This window comes from Copadichromis virginalis, linkage group LG18 (genome assembly GCF_057382275.1).
Source record: "Copadichromis virginalis isolate Kocher_CV1m ecotype Utaka linkage group LG18, C_Virginalis_male_GT1.1, whole genome shotgun sequence".
Lineage (NCBI taxonomy): Eukaryota > Metazoa > Chordata > Actinopteri > Cichliformes > Cichlidae > Copadichromis > Copadichromis virginalis.
Genome location: NC_140635.1, coordinates 17047373 through 17068694, shown reverse-complemented (window position 1 = coordinate 17068694; position 21322 = coordinate 17047373). Strand labels below are relative to the sequence as shown.

Below are 21322 nucleotides of genomic sequence, written 5' to 3'. Positions count from 1 at the left end.
GTATTTTATCACACCGTCCAGTCCGGCTCAGAGCGACTTCAATCTGCACAAACACCGACTGCGTGGTGCTTAAAACGCCCACAGAGGAGAAACTGTCACACCAATCATAAATTAAGACGCACTGAGATGAATAATCTTTCTGAAACATGAGAGGGGAATTGTGAATCAGTTGGGTTGTATGTATCGCGGTGCTGCTCCCTCCCCCCCCTCTCTCTCCGCTGATGGGAGGAGCGCAGAGCAGCTCCTCTCTGTATAAGAAGTGTTGAACGTTCAACAAGGGATTTTACACAGCTACTCAGGAGAAACGAAATGATCTGCCCTGGAGCCGCAGCAAAATGCTGGATGGACACCTACTCCTGGGATGGTTATCGTTCACAGTTATAGTGTATCTTCTCAACTTGCCTGGACCCACCATAGCATATTTCGGGTAAGAGATGACAGACGCACTGTTAAGTCCATGATGCTACTTTTCATTGATTTGATTGGTTCAAAGCAGGTATTTTTTTTTTAAATGTCGTAAGTCACTGAAAACTCTTTAGTGAGTTTAGAAAGTGGAATAAGGAAGTTTATTTTTTTAAAGCACTGATTTCGGGTCAGCGAGGTATCACCTGGAGGCCTCACAGCTGGTGTGTGCAGCCGGTTGTCTGCTCAAGAATTTACCTCAGTGAAGGTGCTGCTAATTAAAAAAAAGTAGCAGTGTGTTGGTTATCTTAGAATGACATTAAATCAAATATAATCTAATATAATATAGGTGGAAGTATGTATGATTTTTGACCGGTGAGAGCCCCCTCCCCTCCATTCTTTCCCTGACAATTGAGCCAGCGCCCACTGTTCAGTGAGCGCAGCACGTTTGAGTGGCAGGTAGCGGTCAAGGGGTTATTTTGCTGAAACACTTGTAAAATCATATCCTTAGTCGACTCTGAAAACAGCCGTGGAGCCGAAAGGTGAGTGTATATGCCTCAGACTCAACAGCTGGTAACAATAAAGCGATCTGACTGACTGAACTGGTGGCCGAAACGTCTGCTCAGCTTGCACAGAAAAAATCCCCCCATCCAGCAAAAACATCACACAACTTTGGCAGTTTTTTTCTTCTTCTGCTACCTCCATCAGATAAAAACGGGAGAAACGAAAACAGCTGGAACACGTGTCAGGAAACTAATCTGAAAAATTTAGCGTTTCGTGAATCGCGTCCCGCACTTAACATTGTTTCATTTAGAAAGCGCACACGGGTGTATATTTCAAAGTAAGTCATTCCCAGGGAACGCCTTGGATTTTAGGTGTAGCCCACTATGACCTCCACTTCAGAGTGGCTACTCATGCTGCACTTTGCTTACTCGTACACTCTACACTCTTAGCTTCCTTTTCTGTCTTAGTTACAGAAGAACATTAACAGTGCTGGGAAGCCAAGGTCATTCAAATGAGGTCAGCATGTCAGGTGGGACCGCAGCCATATTTCACCTGGAGCTGGAGAGTTTTAATCCGAAAAGAAACCCACAGACTGGAATGTACCTGTGCAACTGGAAATGCACATTAAACACATTTAAGATCTTGGTGCTTTTCTGTATTATCTACAAATATCTCTGTTGATGGGTGCTATTAGTGCTCCCCTACAGGGTAGGCACACACACAGACACACAGAGACAAACGGTTGTAGACTGCAGAGTGATGACACTTGAAGCTTTGCCAGCAGAGTCAAATTTATGGTAGGTATGGGTGTTGTGCAGGATCCAGGAGTGTTAGGTGATCTGGGAACTGATGTGAATCTGCAAGAGAGCACAAGAACTGTCCCCTAAGGGCCCATTAACCTAGTATGTCAGACCTGCCGACCTGTTGAAGTGGGTTTTACATTCTCCTGGAGGCAAATGTTATCTGAATAGTATGTATTCGCTATTGAGTCAAGGCAAAAGAAGTTTTGGAAATAGTAAAACGCTATGTATCTCACAGTAACTGTTTTTCAGATCTCTGGGTAATATTTTTTTCTTTGTTGGGGGGTGGGGGTGGAGTGTTGCACAAAGTGTTGGCACTAATTTTGGAAACTGGGTGATGCAAGCAAGTTGTATGACACCTGCAGTAGTTCCGTGTGATGGAAATATCTCAGCCCCTTCTGAGCAAAGCATCATCATGTCTAATACTCATGCACGTATCAAGTAGTTTCTCTCTCTGCCTCTTGGTCTTTGGTTTCAATTCATTTCTAAAATTGCATTAGAAGGACAAATGTATCACTGCTCTCTGTTTCTGTCTCCCCTCCTGTTGCAGTGTCGCCCTTTGGCAGGCACTTGTATTAAAGATGACGTGCCAAATTGGCACCAAAATCAGCCCTAATGGTTCTAATGGTAATGCATATTTACTTATTCAGTTAGCACTTGCTTTCAATTACCTATGTCAGTCTGTTCTCTATCTGTGGCATGTGTAGTGCAGAGAGACATGTGGTATTACAATACTCCAGATTTATTATTCTGTGGCCCAGGGAGAAAGGAATATGAATGAGTGTCAGTGAATGATTTAGCCTTGCTGCTGAGGAACATGAAACATACTGAAAGAGCCTGCGCAGGTGACACAGACACAAAATGTGACTGCCCCGTGGCCGGCTTCCCAGAAACTCGACACCGGTGACACTCCAGCACAGTCTTGCTCAGCTTTGACCAGGGGGCATACTAACACAAACCTGTTCAAATAAGTATTCCATGAGCACGAGGCATCCCTGGGTACTGATTTACTCAAAATAGAGGGTCAATGTTGCATACCCAATTTCCAAAGTGCGGTGGAGCATAAGTGTAACATAAACACAATCTCTCCTGCCTCTAGTCTGCTGTAGCTGAGGGTGGGGTGGGATTCCTGGCGTAGCCAAGCACCCGCTTAAATTGTCATCCTTTGCCACAAGAATGTGAACACTCATTTTCTTTCCCTCAGCCTGTTGTGGCAGGTGCTGGTTCTGCTAAATCCGTTATCATTAGAGCTTGAATTGGAGATGCTCACTGAGCTTGCCTTACTTACCTTAAGGTTACAGCACCTTGATTAGATATGGCGTTAACTGTCAGCAAAGGGGATGATTTGTTTGCTCAGGTGACCCCGTGAGGGCTTAGAGTGCTCTCTGAGACGACTCTGTTGGTTTAAATTTAAGTTTTGGTAAAAGGCTTGTCATTCTGCGGTCTTGTAAACTGTGCTGGATGTGAGTCCTTACACTGAGTCAAGGGTTTGTTTTTCTTTAGCACACATGCGACATATACAGGAAGGCTGCCCACAGTCATGCAACTGGGATTTACTATCACAGACGCGCCGCAGCATCCGGAAGAAGCAAATATAGCGGTTGCTATTTAATTGCTGCAATATCCTTAAAATCTCTATCATCGGTTTGATCCTGAAGAGTAGAGCTCCTTTCAGATGCAATTATTGTTTTCAGCGCTCCATTAAGTGAGGCAGTAAGCCAAGAGCAACAGGATAGCAAATGGGATGTGTGTAAATTTATTGAGGAGTGATGTTTCTTTTCTTTTTTCTTCAGTGTGCAGCCCGTCTGAGGATTTTATCATTTTGCTGACTTAGTTCCTGGCATGTATCAAACGGCATTTTTTTTAAGTTTCAAAGGAGCCTTACTTCTTGAGCACAGTGCAAAAATGTTAAAATTTGTTTTTTAAGCAGCTCCATCTAACCATTTCCTTTGGTTCCCTCCTCCCCCCCAACCCTCCTGTCTTCTGGCTTGCCTGCCTTATGTGCGTGCTGGCATCCCTGCAGTGGTTTGTGGGGAGCTTCTGGGTGATTACCACTCATTAGAAGGAGCAGAGTTAGTGCGGGCTCAGGCTGGCGTTGCCTGGCAGACAGTGGTGGCAAGCGTCTCATTACCAGGCCTTAAGGACTGATTAGCCCTGACGTGCAGCAGGGCGGGGAGCACCGTTGATAGAGGGATTTCCCAACTACATAGGATATCCTGTGGCCAAAGCCACACCTCAAAGGGTATCACTTTAGCATGAGCCAAGAAGATAGGATTCTCATGACAGTGTAGTGTAGTGAGATCACGCGAACCTGGAAGCTTAGATAGCTGACCGCTCGTCCCTCTTAAAAGAGAGTTTTGTTTTCTTTATATTTCTGTTTGATACATCCAGATTTGAGCTAAGCCAGGCTTTGCTTTGAGCTCTGTACCCTGTTACATCCTTCTGGAGTCCTGCTATGTTAGTGGGTACCACATGGTGGTGCAGTACTGTCTGAGAGTGCAGGATGGTCTTCCATCAGCTCTTTCTTGTGTATAAATAGGAGACAAAACGTGAAAACATTAAATGTAAATGTAGTGCAACATTTACTTGGCTTATGCCCACTTGTGGTCATCCTGCATGATGGGTTCAAAATGTCTTTGAACTTAAGCTTATAGAGCAAAGCTGTACTTTTTTTTTTTTTTTGCACAAATTTACATGTCTTTAAACTGGAAGATGCATAGTGTAGCTGCTGATTTTATGGGTTGAACCATCAGTAATTACAGAGCTTGGTACTCACCTTTGTTAAGAAGAGCTCGGTGGCCCCTGATGTGGGCTGTTATGGGACTCATACTGTGTAATAACATGGTTGTGATGGATATTTTTGAAGATTGAATGGTTTGGAGAGGCTTTCAAAATACGTTTGGCGTGCTCACATTTGAAGGAGGTACAGTTCTCGTGTCATCAGGATGCCAAACAGACCACAATTAAGAGACGCTTGATTATAAAAGGGCAGCAGGTCCAGGCGTACATTTCATTGATGGATTGCTTGAAGATACGGAGAGGAAAATCTTCTTGGTTAAAATGCAAACATATGATGATCTTTGCAGATGGAGCTGGAGACATGGGCAATTTGCAAAACAGGAAAACTAATATAGACTCAAGATACTTTTAGTGGTCAGGCATTGATGAGATGATGCTAGTTAGTGTGACCACTATGTCCTGTGTTTTCCATCCTTGACCACAGGCGAGTTTTCTCTGCGTAGTTTGTGGGGATAGAAGAGACATGGCACCTCACACGTGACAAGATTAGCAGACTGTCAAAACCCTCACTTAAAACTTTGGCCTTCCAGAGAATATCTGCTTTTATCACATCCAAGAAAAATAGATTTTGATACATTTAGTGTCTTTTAAAAAAAAAAATCAAACAGATTATTTCTGCAGCAGTCAGCATAAAACCCTTTTTTTAGTATCATCCACCTGTTTGCAGGGTAACCTGAGTTTATCTTGCATAAACACGATCATATAGAAGACTAAGCTGATGTGCACTCAGATGCTTCACTGGGATGGGTGTGCTTATATACTCTAAGATTCTCCCAAAAGGCTTATTTATCCATAAAGGCAGAATATTAGTTTGAGAATGGACACAGTGAGACACACACTGATGTGAACAGGCCAAGGCACGGAAGACGTTCTGCGATTCACCCTGGGGCAGATTTCATTTCACGTTGAAAGTGGCCCATTTGCATGACGTTCAGCTGCTTTTTAAATCATCAAGCACTTGTCAAGAGTCAAACTTTTCTCACTCCCGTTAACATACGAGTCACGAGTGAGCACAAAAACAGCCGAAAAAATCGTTGTCAGACGCGGTTAATCGACACTTCGCGTCTTTAACTTTGAAAAATGCTGTGACAAAAGGTATTTGGGCTTTAATATTTGAAATGAGATTTAAAGGAATAACATGTTATATGTGGAAAAAAAAAGTACTGTGTTTGTATCTGCTTTGCTGAATTTCTCTGACCTTAAAGTCTCACCAAATAGCCACAGTGTGGTTCAGCACGTGGAATCGGTGAGAGCCGAGTACAGTATGTGTGCCTGAGTGTGTTTGGTGTGTCGGTGCGCTGGTACAGGGCTACTCTGTGCCATGGTGTGGGCTAGAACTGGGGAGTCATGCGGACACTGCTGCACGCCCAATCTGTGCCAGTCACACAGTGACTATAACTGAGCTGCTGACCTTAGAAGCCTCGAGTTCTCACATAGCAGTTAAACCTCTTACCATGCCCCGCACTCCCATTCCCAGGGCCAGATCCTATAGTGCTGCCACTCGGCTACCAGTTTCCACATTCACAGTTGTGGATTAAAAAGTTAGGCTGGACACTAGATTTTTTCCCCCCCTTTTCCTACTTTTTTGACCTGTAAAACAAAAGTATTTTCTAGTGAAACTTATTACCCATGCGTAGTATCATATACATTTAAAATATCAGAGTCCTGTCTCCTTCAGATACTTTATGGGAGTAGTCTGACATACCCTCTGTGGGTTGTAAATGACCAGAAACGACAGCAGATGACATAACTTTGGGTCATATCCTGTTAAGTCATACAAGATAGCGGACTTCCCCCCCTAGCTTTGTGAACAGCAGTACTTCTAGACATTGCACGACATTCCCACTACGCAGAAAGGCTCATTACTCAACTAATAATGACTTACTTAAGTCCCAGGCCAGTACCACTTTGTTTTGTCGTGTTACTGCACTGTGTCAGTCACAGCTTGTTAGAAGCAATCACAACACCCAGCGCTTTCAACTAGGGACTTATCTTATCTTAGCCATATACACAATCGTTTACTCTTTCCCCCATTTTTTGTTTTTGTTTTAATGATTCGGGGAATTAACAGTTTCTTTCACCATGGAGAAAACGCCTGAGGTCAGTGTAGGATTTCTTCTCTTACACTTCTTCTTGGAGGTGAACAACAGCAACCAGAGAGTCATTCGACACTGATACATGGTTTCTCCAATTATTCATGTCTAAGCTGTGGAGCAGATTGTCAGCAATGGTTAGAGAGGGCCAGTGGGAAAACACTACACACGCTCACATTCCTACTACCTCTGGCATGGCCTGGGATACACCAGATGGGACTTGGGCAGGGTGGTCTGAAGTTCATCCAACATTTCTGAGAAAAGCACACAACTTTCTCCCCCCCCAAAAGGAGGATTTTTAAATGCTGTTATGGCAGCAGGAAAAAGTGAAAGGAAAAGAAAAAGGGATCGCCGATGGTAAGCCTAATTTACTGCAAAAACTCAGAGTTTCAGAGTAATATGCTTTCTTACATTGCACATATTAATATCAGGTGAGCACGGCAGTTTGTCTTCATCACAGTTAAACTTTTCCAGGACACATGTTCACGTCTATCATTGTCTTGTGTAGGTTAAGGTCGTAGACGGCAATAGTTTTGTCTAGAGACCGTTTTGTTTTGAGCCAACAGCTGGGTTGGAATGATTGACATTCGTTTAGACTAACTGACCAGTGGGAATAGGGGAAGTTTGGAGAAAAGGGGAAAAAAGGAGGAGAAGAAGGAGGGGGGTTGGTTGTGATCTAGGAGACAGTAGACCACACAACCTGCAAGTTGAGGCTGATGGAGAAATTGTGGCTTTTGTGCTTTTTTTTTTTTTTCCTGTCTGGGCGCATTTAGCCACAACTTGTAGGTGTTGACTTAAGGTTGTAAGACTCCACGTGCGTGTGCACATAGATCCATGCGTGTAGCTGCGTGAATTCTTACCCCAAAAAACAGAAAACTGAAAGTTTTTTTTGTTTGTTTTACTGTATTAACTTGTTGTTTTATTTAAGAAAACATATTTTCAATGATATTGCTCAGCAGGTGGTTTTCTTATCTCCAGGGGGTGATTACACACTAGGTCAGCAATCTGTAATATCATGTTTACTGAATATGGCTATCTCCTACAGAGGCTGCAGATCCTAACATAGAAAGCATCCATACAGAGCCGCAGCTCAAGCCCTGTACGTTCTCTTAATTCTTTAAGACTCATCCCTTCTTATGTATCGTCAGCAAAAATTTCTGTTTGGCCGCCAACTGTTCAAAATTCAAACGCACATTAACAAAAAGGAGAAAATAACCTCTTATTCAACAACCAGATGTTTGGCGTGTTTGCTTGATTTAGATTTGCTTTTTCTAAGGTTTTCAACTTTAGACTCTCGAGATTAATGTCTATACAGAGACTGTTAATATATGTCTCTGTGGGCACATGAGCACCACGAGTAATTAACAAGCTGCGTTTGTAGTCTGAGAAAGAATTTGTTTAGGCCTAGCACATTTAAGTAATAGGATTTTTTTTCTGACTATGACAGATAGTAGGTATTCTTAGCTGTCTACATACCTTACTAATAAAGAAAGAGCAGAATTACCAGCTGAGGGTCACTTCCAGGAGTGCAATGTAAAGTCAGAGAGCGAGTGATGATGGCAAAGTTTAGAGTTAGTCAATGATTTCCTTGAAGGATTGACTGTCGTGCTCCGCCGCGTGAAATGGGCCGTTTTCGCTGAACCCGCTGCATTGGAAAATGTATATAAAGTAAATGTCACGGGCAATGGGAGGTGCTGACAGGTGGAGAGAAAGGACTAAACAAACTGCACTGTTACCAAGTGAAAGACAGTGGAGGAGGTGCAGCGTGAGAGTAGGTCAGTGATGTCTGCACAGTGTGTAGAGGCAAGAGTGTGAATGGAAAAAGCAAAGCTGAGCAAACATCAGCAGGAATCCCACCTCACATGGGATAATAATGAGTTTTATATGTTGGTGTTATATTCCGTAATTGGTGTTGCTGTGCCAACACCTCAAACAAAAACACGACAGAAAATGGACCGTGATGTGAAAACACATGTTCGTGCTTTCTTATTCACTGTGGGGAAGATACTGCGAAGATGCATGCGCGTTGCTTTGAAGCGCGCACGTTTCGTGATAATCACGTGGATTCAGGATGGATGCTTTTAATGGACGTGATATAAACGACATGTAGGAGTGAAAACTGTTGGATGTGTTGATGTGAACACGAATCTGACAAGGTTAATTATAGGTAACTTTAAAAAATTGGATATCTACACGGTATATTAGCAGCTGTCTTTGCGTCGTTCACCTTTGACCTTTTCTGTGAATTACATTTATTCTAGAAAAAGTGGTCCCATATTTTTTAAGAAACGCTCTCATGGAGCGAGCGATTGTTGTCACCGTTGCAGGAAGACTCCAGTTATTCCTTTTTGTCCGAGTCTCAGAGTCGACTTTATGATTGACCCAGGTTAACTCTTATCCAATTCTTTTCCTCTTAGCGAGTTGAATGAGTTCATTCTTCAGCAAACAGCAGTGTGATTTATTTATTTATTTATTTTCTCAGATCATCTTATTGGAATGTGTGCGACCCTTTTGTGTGATAGCAGGGGTCACTGTCCTTCATCCAGGGAAAATATTATCTTGAATCCAGCGAATTTGAATCGGATTAAAATGAACAGCTCCTCTCATCAAGTATTAAAAAGTGCATCCATTTGTAAACATTTTTTTTTAAATATAGAAGAAAATAAAGCACGGTACATCTGCGATACTATTTGACTGCGTTCTCGTCTGCCACAGAGTGGAAACATTGCACAAGAGTGAGCTTTGGCCAGTAGTTTCTTCTCCAGAGATGTGAAGAAGTATTTCTCTGCTCGAATGTCCCTCTCCTCCTCGCTTTGCCTTCAGGCTTTCTTTGCAGCTAGCTAGAACCCCCCCCCCCCCCCCCCCCACCTTTCTTTGAAAAAGAGACAATGGTGCTGAGATCAGTGTCGTGTCATCTTTGGCTTCCCTCCAGCTTCACGCTTACCATCATTTTTGTCTCAGACAAGTAGACGTTGCCGAGGCATCTGAGGCCTGTCGTTCTAATACTTGCAGGCATGTAGGGGTTTGGGAAGGTCTGAGCTGATACGTGTTACTGTGCATGTCTTTCTGAGGAATGTCCACAGCATATTGGTATTCGTATATTTCAGCTACCATTAGCAGTCTTTCCAAAGCAGTACACTTAATCGATGTCTCTGTGTTCATTTCCAGACATTTGCATGAGCAAAATGTTGTGTGCATTAAAAAAAGTCTTACATGTTCTTTAACACGACAGGTTCTTTGCTCTGCAGCGTTATTCAATCCCTGACATTCGCTTGCAAAAGAAGTGCTGAGGAAAGGTTGGCAATCGTACGCGACACGCCGGGCCCGTTGGATTTGTTTGTTTAGAGACTTTATGTTTGTTTCCTTGACATTGCAATCAGAGTGTCTTAACAAAGCGTGAAACAATTTAGAGGAAAATGTCAGTTGTTCAGAGAAAGACACCCTTTGCCTCGCTGCGTACGCCTCAAACCATACATTTTTCTTATTCTCCGAGTGTGTTGGGAGGGCGATCTCTGTCAAGACCCAGCTTGCCAGGTTTCCATTTGAACTTGCTGTCAGACAAGTTAAGAATAGGCAAACACACTTTGCAAAAAGAAAACCGTTCGACCCATTCTGAAAGCAAACCCCGAGGACTCCTTTTTTGATTTGACTACACGGATTCTCAACCAGACTATGAATTTATTGTAAAGAAAAATATCAAATAACATCTGTGAACTATTAAGTTCACTGATATTAAATTGAGCACTCGAGGGGAAACATTTCAGTCGGTTATTGGACTTAATAAAACAAATCTTGTGTTGAATAAATCCTGTGACCTTCTGTTCGTGACTCAAGTGATCATGAGTGGTGACAGAATATTCTCTGAAAAATAATAAAGAAGTCTAAAATGTGAGTAATGCGAATCAGCGCTCATCGCTTCTGGTACATTAACTAACCAGGTGTAGACAGTGAGCAGGTGCTCTGCACCTTTACAAAAATATTGCAGAATTTATTTCCATCTTCTTTTCAGACTGCTTGGCTGTAGTAAACTGTGAGGCAACGTTCCCATTTGCTGCGGTTACGCTTCACAGTTATAAAGTTGGACTTCTTTTAATTGGTTTGGCTGTATGCATACTTTTAGCAACCAGGAACGGATGGACAACAATTTATGACTGTTGGTATATTAGTGCTGTGATAGTGGAAATATGAAGGATTAAAGTGTTAATCTTAAATGCTAAATATGTTTTGTCATCACAGCTGAAAGCAGCAAACATTGGCCCAAAAAATAAATGCAGTTCCGATTGCTCTCTTTTCAAAATAAAATAATTCTTCACTGTCTCTCAAGTACGCTTTTTCAGATGTTGTGCCTTGGTGTTGACATGTGCAAGCTGTAATCCTTAGTGCACTGGAAAATTCAGCCTACACTGAATGCCAGAAGTCCAGATCATTGATAAATAATCTCATTGATAAATACTGTGTCGCTCCTTGCACGAGTATCCTTCAAAAGTCTGAAGTCCGGCTGCAAAAAGCACACAGGCCAGAGAGCTTGTGCATTTTGTGAGTTCAGTAAATCCATTTATTCTTCAGTTTCACTTTAACAGTGTAAAGGAGGCCAGAAATTACACATAATGAACAACTAGGGTGCCAGTCCTGTCAGTTGGTGTGACCAAAATGGTCACAGGCTGACAGTCATGTCCCCCGTGTGTGTTTATGAAAGTAATGCCCTGCGCTCTCCATCACAACCTCAGAACGCTGGTTATAGGTTTTGCCAGCTATGTGGCAGTCCCCGCTTTGTGTGTTTTATATATGCATCCCTTAAATAAACTGACGAAAGGAGTGCAAGTCTGCCACATGTTCTCCATACCATGTTTAGAATTGAAATTCTTACTTGCTGTATTTAAAGTACAGCAAGTAATACAGGTGCCTCATTTATGCAGTTGTTCTTAGAGTCTTAAGCTCATTCCTGATGGTCTGCCTTTGTTTGATTCATAAATGTTGCTGAGCGTAATAATAAACAACAAATTTTGTTTAAGCATTATTTAAAAATATAATTTCTAACTTGTACTCGCTTCATCAAGAGCGCTGGGATTAACTTTAACCATTGGCTGTCTGGAGCACCGTGTCATTTCCCAGCAGCCTGAGGGCCACTTTGGGCTACTGTGAACAGTCATCTTGACAGTTTGCTACATTATATGTAGCAAACAGGAGTGAGTTGAAAGACCTCTCAGACACCCTTGACTCCCGCAGACTGCATGCATCTCCACAGCATGCTTAGCATCAGAGTTCACACCCCAAAGACTTGCACAGATGTGCACTTGAATCTGCTCATTCTCGCTTTCTGCAAGGGAGTGCTTCTTAACAGGTAACACCTGTTAAGAAGGTCTTCTTCAATATAAAAGGTTAAAAAAAAGGTCTGGGTCTGGGTGGACTGTAGCTTAAACACACACCCTTCTTGTGGCGGTGTATCTTAAGTTCAGTTTCGGGGGATTTTGTTTGATACTTTTGTTTGTCAAAAAATAAAGCTGCAGAGTTCAAGGTTTTCTTTGTGGGCATTTTGAGAGCACTGTTAGCATACCTGAAAACCTCAGTGTTGAGATTGGCTGGTTGGTCCCATTGTGTTTATAATGTTGTTAACATTTATTCCAGATAAGTGGGCCAGTTTCAGTGACGGGGTTTTGCTACATACCATAATTAATGATAACTGTGACATTATGTCAAATCAGATAACGATATTATGTCAACATCACAAAATACAAAAGAGCACATGAATTAACTTGTTGTTCTTTTGTAGAGTTTATTTTATTTCATTTTTTTCTTTGTAGATACCGACACTTTCACCATCAACATACTTTCCAGTTTCCAAAGTGGATGTCCAATAATCTTTTGACATAATAATTATGCAGTAAAAAGCCTGATGACCAGGTAGTACTCGATTACAATTTGCATGAACAGAGTGGCGTGGGATGGAGTCAAATTGCTGTTCCAGTCTGCCCTTAAGTGAAACCCCTTGATGATATCATAAATGAGAGTTTAGCCCAGAGTGAGGTGGGACAGAAACACAGAACTAAAAAGATCACCACGTTTTATGTCCCCTACAGAAAGTCTAGATTTTCAGATGTAAAGACTTTTATACGATATATAAGACTTTTTATAATGACAGCAGCAATACTGTGTGCCATGTTTAAATCTATACAGCGAGGTACAACCTGCCACCCATCTGAAGGATCTGGTATAAATATTTAACCAACCATTTGCTGGCTACTGTTTTACTGTAACACGACAGACACGATCACAGAGTACAAATGTTTAAAATGTCCCCACACTAACTGAATGCCTTGTCATCTGCACATTATAACCTCGTACTGCAGTATTAAAGTGTTCAGTATGCAGCTGATGCTGTAAGTTTATTGCTGTAAAATGGAAAAAAATTGATTTCAGGAACCTTTGGTAGAACGTCAATATACAGCCCATAACCTACGGTCCAGTTGCCCATGTAAATCTTTGTGAATAGGTTGCAATTTTCAGTACAAAGACTTGTGTTCCTACTGGTACTTAAAATGTCACTACAGTAAAAAAAACATAGTAAGTAACCTTTTTTCAGTTTTAAAGGAGAGGAGAAACTAATTACAACTACAGGTATTTTTAAAGCCCACACCACTAATAATACTGTGTACTTACATTGTAAGGGGCAGAGATATTGATTTCCCTGCTTCTGAAATAAAAAGTTACTGAGTACATTTTCTTTTTTGAAAGTACTCCAGAGGCACTCTTACATTAAGTGCCCCGTATCTTTTAAATTTCCCCGTGGATAAAAACTTCTCACAAAAATGCTAACAGTATAATTTGTTTCTCCTTTGCTTTAAAACAAAAGCTAATTATAACTCCATTGTTCTACAACGGGATTTTTAGGTATCCAAAATTCAAAAGAATTACATGGTAAACCTGACTTTTCCACCACTGCAGAGAATTTGCTCTTTACTCAGACACACCTCCACCGAGAGTTGATCTCAATCTCCAGCAAATGTTGAATTCCCCTGAACATTAACCACTGAACAGCTGAATTCATTTGAACATTAACCAAACTTTTGAGCATTATGTGAGCAGCTGTGCTTCCTGTGCTGTGTATGCAGTATAGCTTTGTCAGTATCCTGTTGTTCTGTCTGAATACTTTATCAAGACAATCCCAGTATCTTTCTGTTTCCAAATGGCTTGTGATGCTTTCTTCCAGGTTGACAGGTAATGAACCGTTGTCTGTCCTGCCACTGAACTCTTTACCAGAGGAGAGCATAGGCAGGGCCCACTTCAAGCTGTGTGACCGGCTCAAACTAGAAAAGAAGCAGCGCAGGATGTGCAGACGAGACCCGGGCGTGGCGGAGACTCTAAGAGAGGCCATCACCATGAGCGCCCTAGAATGCCAGTACCAATTCCGCTTTGAGAGGTGGAACTGCACCTTAGAGGGGCGCCACCGAGCCAACATATTAAAAAGAGGTGATTATTACTACTTTTCTTCCCATTTGAATATGCATTTTATTCTTGTGCACTTAAAACCTAATGTGTGAGTGAGCCAACTCTTTAGAAAACCCTTTATTTTCCTGTCTCCCAATTGCCACTCTCCATCGGGCTTCTCTAGGATTTAAAGAGACGGCCTTCTTGTACGCCATCTCCTCAGCGGGTCTAACTCATGCCATGGCCAAAGCTTGCAGCGCAGGACGCATGGAGCGCTGTACATGCGACGAGGCCCCCGACCTGGAGAACCGTAAGGCGTGGCAGTGGGGAGGCTGCGGAGACAACCTCAAATACGCAAACAAGTTTGTCAAGGACTTCCTGGGCAAACGCTCGAACAAGGATCTACGTGCACGTGTGGACATGCACAATACGAACGTGGGCATGAAGGTAAGTGCGTCAAATGGTCATGACGTACCGACCGATAGCACTATTTACTTACTTGGTCTATCCAATGACGCGATCTAGCTGCACCATGGGAAATGGGGGATTCATTCGTTCTGGAGCTTGACCCGTGCTTCGAGCCAAAAGTCAGCCGACGCAACAAAAGCAAATATCTCAACATCTGCTGCTTTGATCTCAGATCTCCAACTCCTTCTACGACATTGTTGCCTCTTAGAGGTATATGATGGTCTGTGACAGCAACAATATTAGCTAATAATTTATTGAAAACATTAAATTCGACTTCATTTTAATTTGTGACAGTTATTCATCTACATGTCAGCGATGTTGGAAAACTTTTAAGGAGTAACAGTCAAAGAAAAAGAAAGATTTATCAAACTCTAATTTCATAGCAGTATATTTACCCAAAGTGTCAGCTTCACTCGCCTTTTATTAACGCTGCAATTTCTACAGACTTTGAGTTATTCCATACACATGAATCTAACTAGGAAACACACTTCAGTTTGAAGAGGGTCAGAGTTCATATGGCGAGACAGACATTATGTAAACAGAAAGGTTTGCTAATTGCTTGTATGAATCATTTAAACGATGGGAAAATAGCATTAATACAATATACTCTGAGTTCTTTTTGTCGGCAAACATCAATGTGAAGTACCGATTCATTTTGCGCCATATCCCGGATACACTGCATTTCCATATCTTGGCTTTTGCTTTTGTACTGGAGTTTAAACATTACAGCACTGCTGTTTGACTCAAACTGCTCCATCTTAACTGTCTCCAAATATGTAATTAGGATCACCAGATGGGACCTGAACTTCCCTACACCTGGATGATGTTAACTGGGGCATTTTGGGAGAGCAAAATCAATTGAAAATTGTGAAGTGTTTCAAAAATCCAACACACAAGTTTAAAAGAAACCCAGAGTAATGCTGCTGTAAATTTTAGTGAAATCTGAAAGTGTTCATTAGTCAATATTTGGTTTTCTCTCTCAGATTAGATAGGCTAAGAGTCTCATTTTTGCTCTGGTAGAATTCAGTGATTGTTTGTGGTGAGCAAATACGGGTTTTTCATCTTGGAAGTGTTTTTAATAGCAGAATAAATGCTCCTAATATGTCAAGCCAAAGCAAACTAATGGTCTGGAATATATTTCTTTTACTGTGCTTTGTGCCTGTTGTGGCCTTTTTCATTTTGGTTTCAAAATGAATTACAGCTAAAGCACACTTCCCAAATATTAACAGATATAAAACTCTCCCCCAAACGAATGCGAGCTCTTCCTTTTCAACTTGGCTCTCCTAAATCCAGCCTCCTTGGAGATTTTATTTGTGATAAAAGATTTACAACATTGTTTTGGCTCCTTCTTTGTTTTTTTCTTTTCATAATTTGCACATGTAGCGAGGTGTATCGCATTTGCTCAGGATGAATTCCCACGCCGAGGACAAAATTGGAATGTGCGAGCCTCTGCATCCCCCCGACATTTTAAAGGCTGACCTATCAAATTTTCTTGACCTGCTGGTGTGATGAATATGCACTTCCTGCTCCCCGATCTCGCTCACAGTCTGAGAAAAGATTTGTAAATTGTTTCCAAACCCTGTATAAGACAATATGTTATTGTCATTGATTCTCGCGGACACACTCTGCTTTACACATTGTGGTGGATGCAGAAATGAACTCTGGCTGACTGCTAGGGGGTCAAGTGATATTAAAGTAACGTGTTGTGGTCTCTTTAGCTGATAATTCCTCTGTTTCACTTGCAATTATGTGTGATTTTGTGTAAGACAAAAAACGGTTTCTTCGATATTCTTTCTCTTCCCAAACGTTTGCGTGACTTTGCTCTGGGTTATGCCAAAATGACCGCACTATAGCGCTGGGTTGATCAACTCTGGGCTTAAAAAACACATTTTAGTAAAGTACCCAGTACAGGAGGAGGTATGAAGGGTTCCCATAGTTGACTGAATGGATTGTTTTGTGGCTTCTTCTTACCCATAACCTCCCCTCACTTATCATAATAACCACAACTGTTTAATCAAAATTTCATCTGTGGTTATTATAACAAAATCAATCCTCCCACAAACTATAATTCTCTTTTTCTTTTATACAAGAAGCCTCAGACGCCATTGTTCTCCTTTAGTTCACAAGCAATAAGTGAAGTTTTTCCCCTTTAATTATGATATGAAAGAGAGCAATGAATGTAAAATATATGTCTATAACCTTCCCAAGCCGCCGTACTCCACCCAGTTCATCTAGTTGTGAGAATACTTTAATGAATTGGCTCTTTCAAGTTCTGTTTGCTAAACAAAAGCTTGTTAAATTGCATACCTTTCATTGTGTGCCTTCACTGGTTCTCAGTGGTTAACAGTATTGCTCTGTCTCTGGTCCAGGTAATCAAGGCTGGAGTGGAGACCACTTGCAAATGCCACGGCGTATCTGGCTCCTGCACCGTCCAGACCTGTTGGAGGCAGCTCCAGCCCTTCCATGAGATCGGCAAGCAGCTGAAGCAGCGTTACGAGACCTCCGTCAAGGTCGGCAGCTCCACCAACGAGGCCACCGGGGAGGGAGAGATCTCCACGGGCCGCAACCAGCAGCAGCAGCAGCAGCAACAACAACAGCCCCTGCCCGGCCTGAACGATCAAATCCCCCGCACTATGGACTTGCTCCACATCGAGGACTCACCCAGTTTCTGTAGACCCACCAAATATTCACCGGGCACCGCAGCCCGCAAATGCTACAAGGACAAAAACTGTGATGCTATCTGTTGCGGGCGAGGCCACAACACTCAAAGCAGGGAGGTGACCAGGCCTTGCCAATGCCAGGTGCGCTGGTGCTGCTACGTTGAATGCAAGCAGTGCACACAGAGAGAGGAGGTCTACACCTGCAAGGGGTAAACGGGGCACCGTTCAGCCCTTTCAGTCTGAGGAAGGTGGTTGTGTTGAAGAGGAGCATTTTTTTTTCTCATGCAGAGTTTTGCTTTCAGTGTCGGAGCAGCATTCTGCAAGCAAAAAAGGAGCGAGCCAAGAAGCAATAAGCACTTTGAGGGATTTCTGTGGGTTGGGTTTCAGAGGTCCTGCAGAATAAAAACTTTCTCAGACAACTGGGTCAACATCTCAAGCTCTTTATCACAGCGTTACCTTGAAGAGAGACGCTTTCACTTTCCTTTAAGAAAAACAAAAATCTTTGTCATCAATTCACAAGAAAACCGATTAACGCCCAGTTAATGAGGATACAACACAAGGACAGTTACATCAACAGACTGATTTCTGGGGCTTTGCCCAAAGAGGAATGGTGTGTGTGTGTGTTTGTCAATTTTTACGTGTGTACAGTATTTGTAAGCATGTGAACATGAGGTAGATAGCGAGGGGGGGGGGAGCGGAAAAATTAAGTGACGACTTTTTATGGCGATTCAAAACCATATACGGAAACTGAAAAAAAAAGGAAAAAGACAGGGTGTAAGAATTACTCTACACGCACATATTTACACTCACACACATTGTGTGTTTGCATATATATGTACATAAATTCAGTTATATTGTAATGATATTATATAAGCCACTTATCTAACTATGTTAAAACAAACCACTAACCACACAAATGTTTTGTTGTTTGTGTGCTCTTGCTCAGTTTTCTTTTTGATTCATGTTGACAAGGCCCTTTGGAAAGCAGCACGCTTGTGTCTGACATCTTTCTGTGGATAATTTATAGATCCTTTGGGACTACTCCTTCATGAGGAGGAACAAAAATATCTTTAATTTTTTCTTTTTTTGTAATATTGTAATATGAAGCTGTTAGTGCATACATTAACAGAAGATAACTAAACCAGTCAGTTTAGGCTATTCTCGGCCAGTGTTCAGGGAATAACTTAAACCACTATATGTGTTTGACTAAACCAGAAAGAACATCTGAATCCAAGGTGGAGATGACAGCGGCCTTGTTATTACAGTCAAAAGCATAGCAACAGGTGATCTCTTGATCAGCAGAAGGCCCACGTGAGACTCGGATCAAAAAGTGTAGAGCTTTGTGAAGCTTAAATCTACTTTGTAGTTCTAAAGAAAACTGTGGAGAACTGGAGGAATTTAACTCCCTGCCATTTCATATTCTTCCTTCCTCTTCTGCTTCCACAAATTTGATTGAGCCATATGAAATACATTGACACGCAGTGTGTACAGTGGAAGTTCAAACAGTATGGGGCGACTGACTTTTTGTTCAAGTGAAGATGAAAGCACAAGCCTCTTAGCTAATATAAAGATCTATTATAAAACTAATATTTGTGTAATTGTTCCGCAAATTTATGTCTACGTTTTACTAATCGGCTGTCTTCTTTCTGAAGTCAGTGAAGTTGTTTTTATAAGTTAACTTTACCTTTTCATCTTATTGCTGAGCACCTTTTGACACAGTTAACACAACGCAGCATGCTGACCCCACCATACAAGAGTGACGGTTTGACACTGCAGGAAGTACTGCGTGGTATGAAATAATAAACTTCAGTCTGGTTTTTCCTTAGCCTATCATAAAGAAACAGAGGAAACTGCTACTTTTAACAAAATTTGCCCATCAGCACCTCTAAACTCACTGTTTGGCCTCCTATATCTTGTTTGTTTAATCCAGGAAGTTAAACCACGCCTCGTCTTTGTTACGCTTTTTTGTACATATTAAACAGACAGGATGTAACTTGTTAATCAGTGAACCTTAAAGGTACTGAAAGGTGGCTTTTGATACCTTAGGGCACATTTCAGTCTCGCTGTGTCCAAGTTTGCGGCGTTTATGCAAAGCTAACTAGCTGACTGATAAGAAGAACATGCAAATTGTTTCCATTACAGTTTTATGAGAAATGCCTCTGTGCACACAAACAATGCAGACAAAATTTTGTCATATTCTCAGCACTTAGTGCTTAGAAACATTATATTTTATCAAATACAGGACCTTATAGGCCATATTTTAGATTGGTGTGAATTAACTACTGAGTGAGGGACCCAGCTTTGTATTATAGCACCATTCACGCACTGAAGCCCAAAAGCCCTTTAAAGTATTTAAAGATCTGTATTTATGGATACAGTGCAGTGCAGAATCTTTTTTTCTTCTTGTTTTTTATTAAAAAATGTAAATAGCAAAGGTTTCTTCTCCTGTGGTATAGAGACAAAAGTGAGGCACATGTTCAACTCTCACAAGCATCTGAAACACAAATTGAAATTAAATAAATGAGTGAAGCATTTGCTGAAACGGCATACAGCTGCTGAAACGAGATGATTACGGATTTCAATCATCAATGCTGCACAGTGCATTTTTAAAAAGGAGTTTCACAGTGATTTAAATCAAAGCTCCCTCTGATAAGAAGAGAACCGTGCATGGCTTATTTGTCTAAAGGAGATGAATTCCAAGCATTTTGATATGAGATGGCATGCCAAATAAAGACTGGTCAAAACATATACATAGAACTTTGCACGCTACATGGAAACCATAATAGCTATGCAGAGACGCAAAGCACAAATGCCTGCTTGCCACAGCTTCTGGTGTGTGTTTGCGCCACACACTCCGCCTCAGCCCAAACATGGTGAGGTTCTCTACCATTGAACGGATTCAAAACAGACACGACAGGAAATGCAAACAGATTGCATTTTTGTTTGTTTATAGATTGTACATAGGCGTAGAAATTTAGTCCAGAAAAGAGGAGCATGATGCAGCAGTCCGCTGGGTTTTTAGATGTCACAGTCATCCACGCTCTCAAATCCAAAACTCTGCACTGTTTAGTCATCAGTGGATCATGTACAAAATTCTATGTTGTAGAGAAAAGAAAGATAAATTATTTTTTAAATATATTATGAGCATGTGTTTAGTGTAAATAACTTCAAAGTCTAAATTGATTTTATATCCTGTATTTTTTACTCTGTTTTCTTTTTGGGTGTTTGTTCCTTTTGGGGTGGAGGCTTCGAGAAGCAGTGTATACTATCAACATATTTCATTTTATATCTCAAGATTGTTATCTAAGCACTAACAAATCCTAACAAAATTCAAATCAGCTCACTTTTAGTTGGTTTAATTCACTCGCGGTAATGCAGTTTCTGAAAGCATGCAAAGAAAATCACAGTTATCAAGAATATTTTATAGAACTTAATCTTGTATAATCAGCGGTTTTGTGAAAGGACTGATGATCAGTATGGACTTGTTCACCTTAGGGTCACTTTACATGTACATGTACTTTTTGTTAGGATTTGTGCTGTGCTTGTAAAACAAAGATAAAATACACCAGCTATGTATTGTCCTTTGTGATAATATTACACCAACAAAGCTTTGTCCATGTTCACTTATTCATGTCTTATGGGAACTCTAAATTATTTTCCTCTACCTCATGTGTATAGCTTGTAGGTTTAAACAGATCACAAATGACTGGTAAGAATGTATTTAAGTTATTTAACATCTTTGTATAACAAAGGCGGAAAAAATCTGAAATAATAAATGGATTTTTAAATTATTTAATATGTACGTGCATTATTTGGTAGCATTGAAGTTTAATTAGTATATCATGCCTTGAATTTAAAGTTCTTCCATTACTGATGACACATATTTGCTGGATTCAGCCTCTGAAAATGTGAAATTAATAGTGATGTGCGGATCGATCCTGAAATATCGATTCCTCCGATACCAATCATTTATGTTCTAGAATCGATTCTCACATTAAAATATCGATATTTTAGTAATTTAGGGTAAATTTGTAGTTTATCATTAACAGGAACACAGTGGAAAGAAACTATAACATTCGGATTGTCTACATTCGAAGGAACAACTTCCTCTTCCGGGTTTCATAGTCATGTGTGAAATATAGCTGTATAAATGTGTCGCAGCCCCTTGGCG

At 41.2% G+C, this 21322-nt stretch overlaps 1 protein-coding gene across 1 annotated transcript; it reads left to right on the top strand.

The window, feature by feature from the left end:
- The first annotated feature begins 290 nt into the window (after positions 1-290).
- wnt9a (wingless-type MMTV integration site family, member 9A) lies at positions 291-20942 on the top strand. The gene is made up of 4 exons (XM_085439201.1): positions 291-427; positions 13806-14065; positions 14208-14470; positions 16861-20942. Exons 1-4 carry the CDS (start codon positions 336-338, stop codon positions 17362-17364), a joined length of 1119 nt encoding a protein of 372 aa, XP_085295327.1. The 5' UTR covers positions 291-335; the 3' UTR covers positions 17365-20942.
- The last annotated feature ends 380 nt before the right edge of the window (positions 20943-21322 follow it).

Excerpts from the sequence above, each read along its gene's own strand:
- wnt9a (XM_085439201.1), top strand. The coding sequence starts at position 336 with ATGCTGGATGGACACCTACTCCTGGGATGGTTATCGTTCACAGTTATA. Across the intron at positions 428-13,805 it reads CCCACCATAGCATATTTCGG|GTTGACAGGTAATGAACCGT; the intron begins GTAAGAGATGAC and ends GCTTTCTTCCAG. Across the intron at positions 14,471-16,860 it reads ATACGAACGTGGGCATGAAG|GTAATCAAGGCTGGAGTGGA; the intron begins GTAAGTGCGTCA and ends TCTCTGGTCCAG.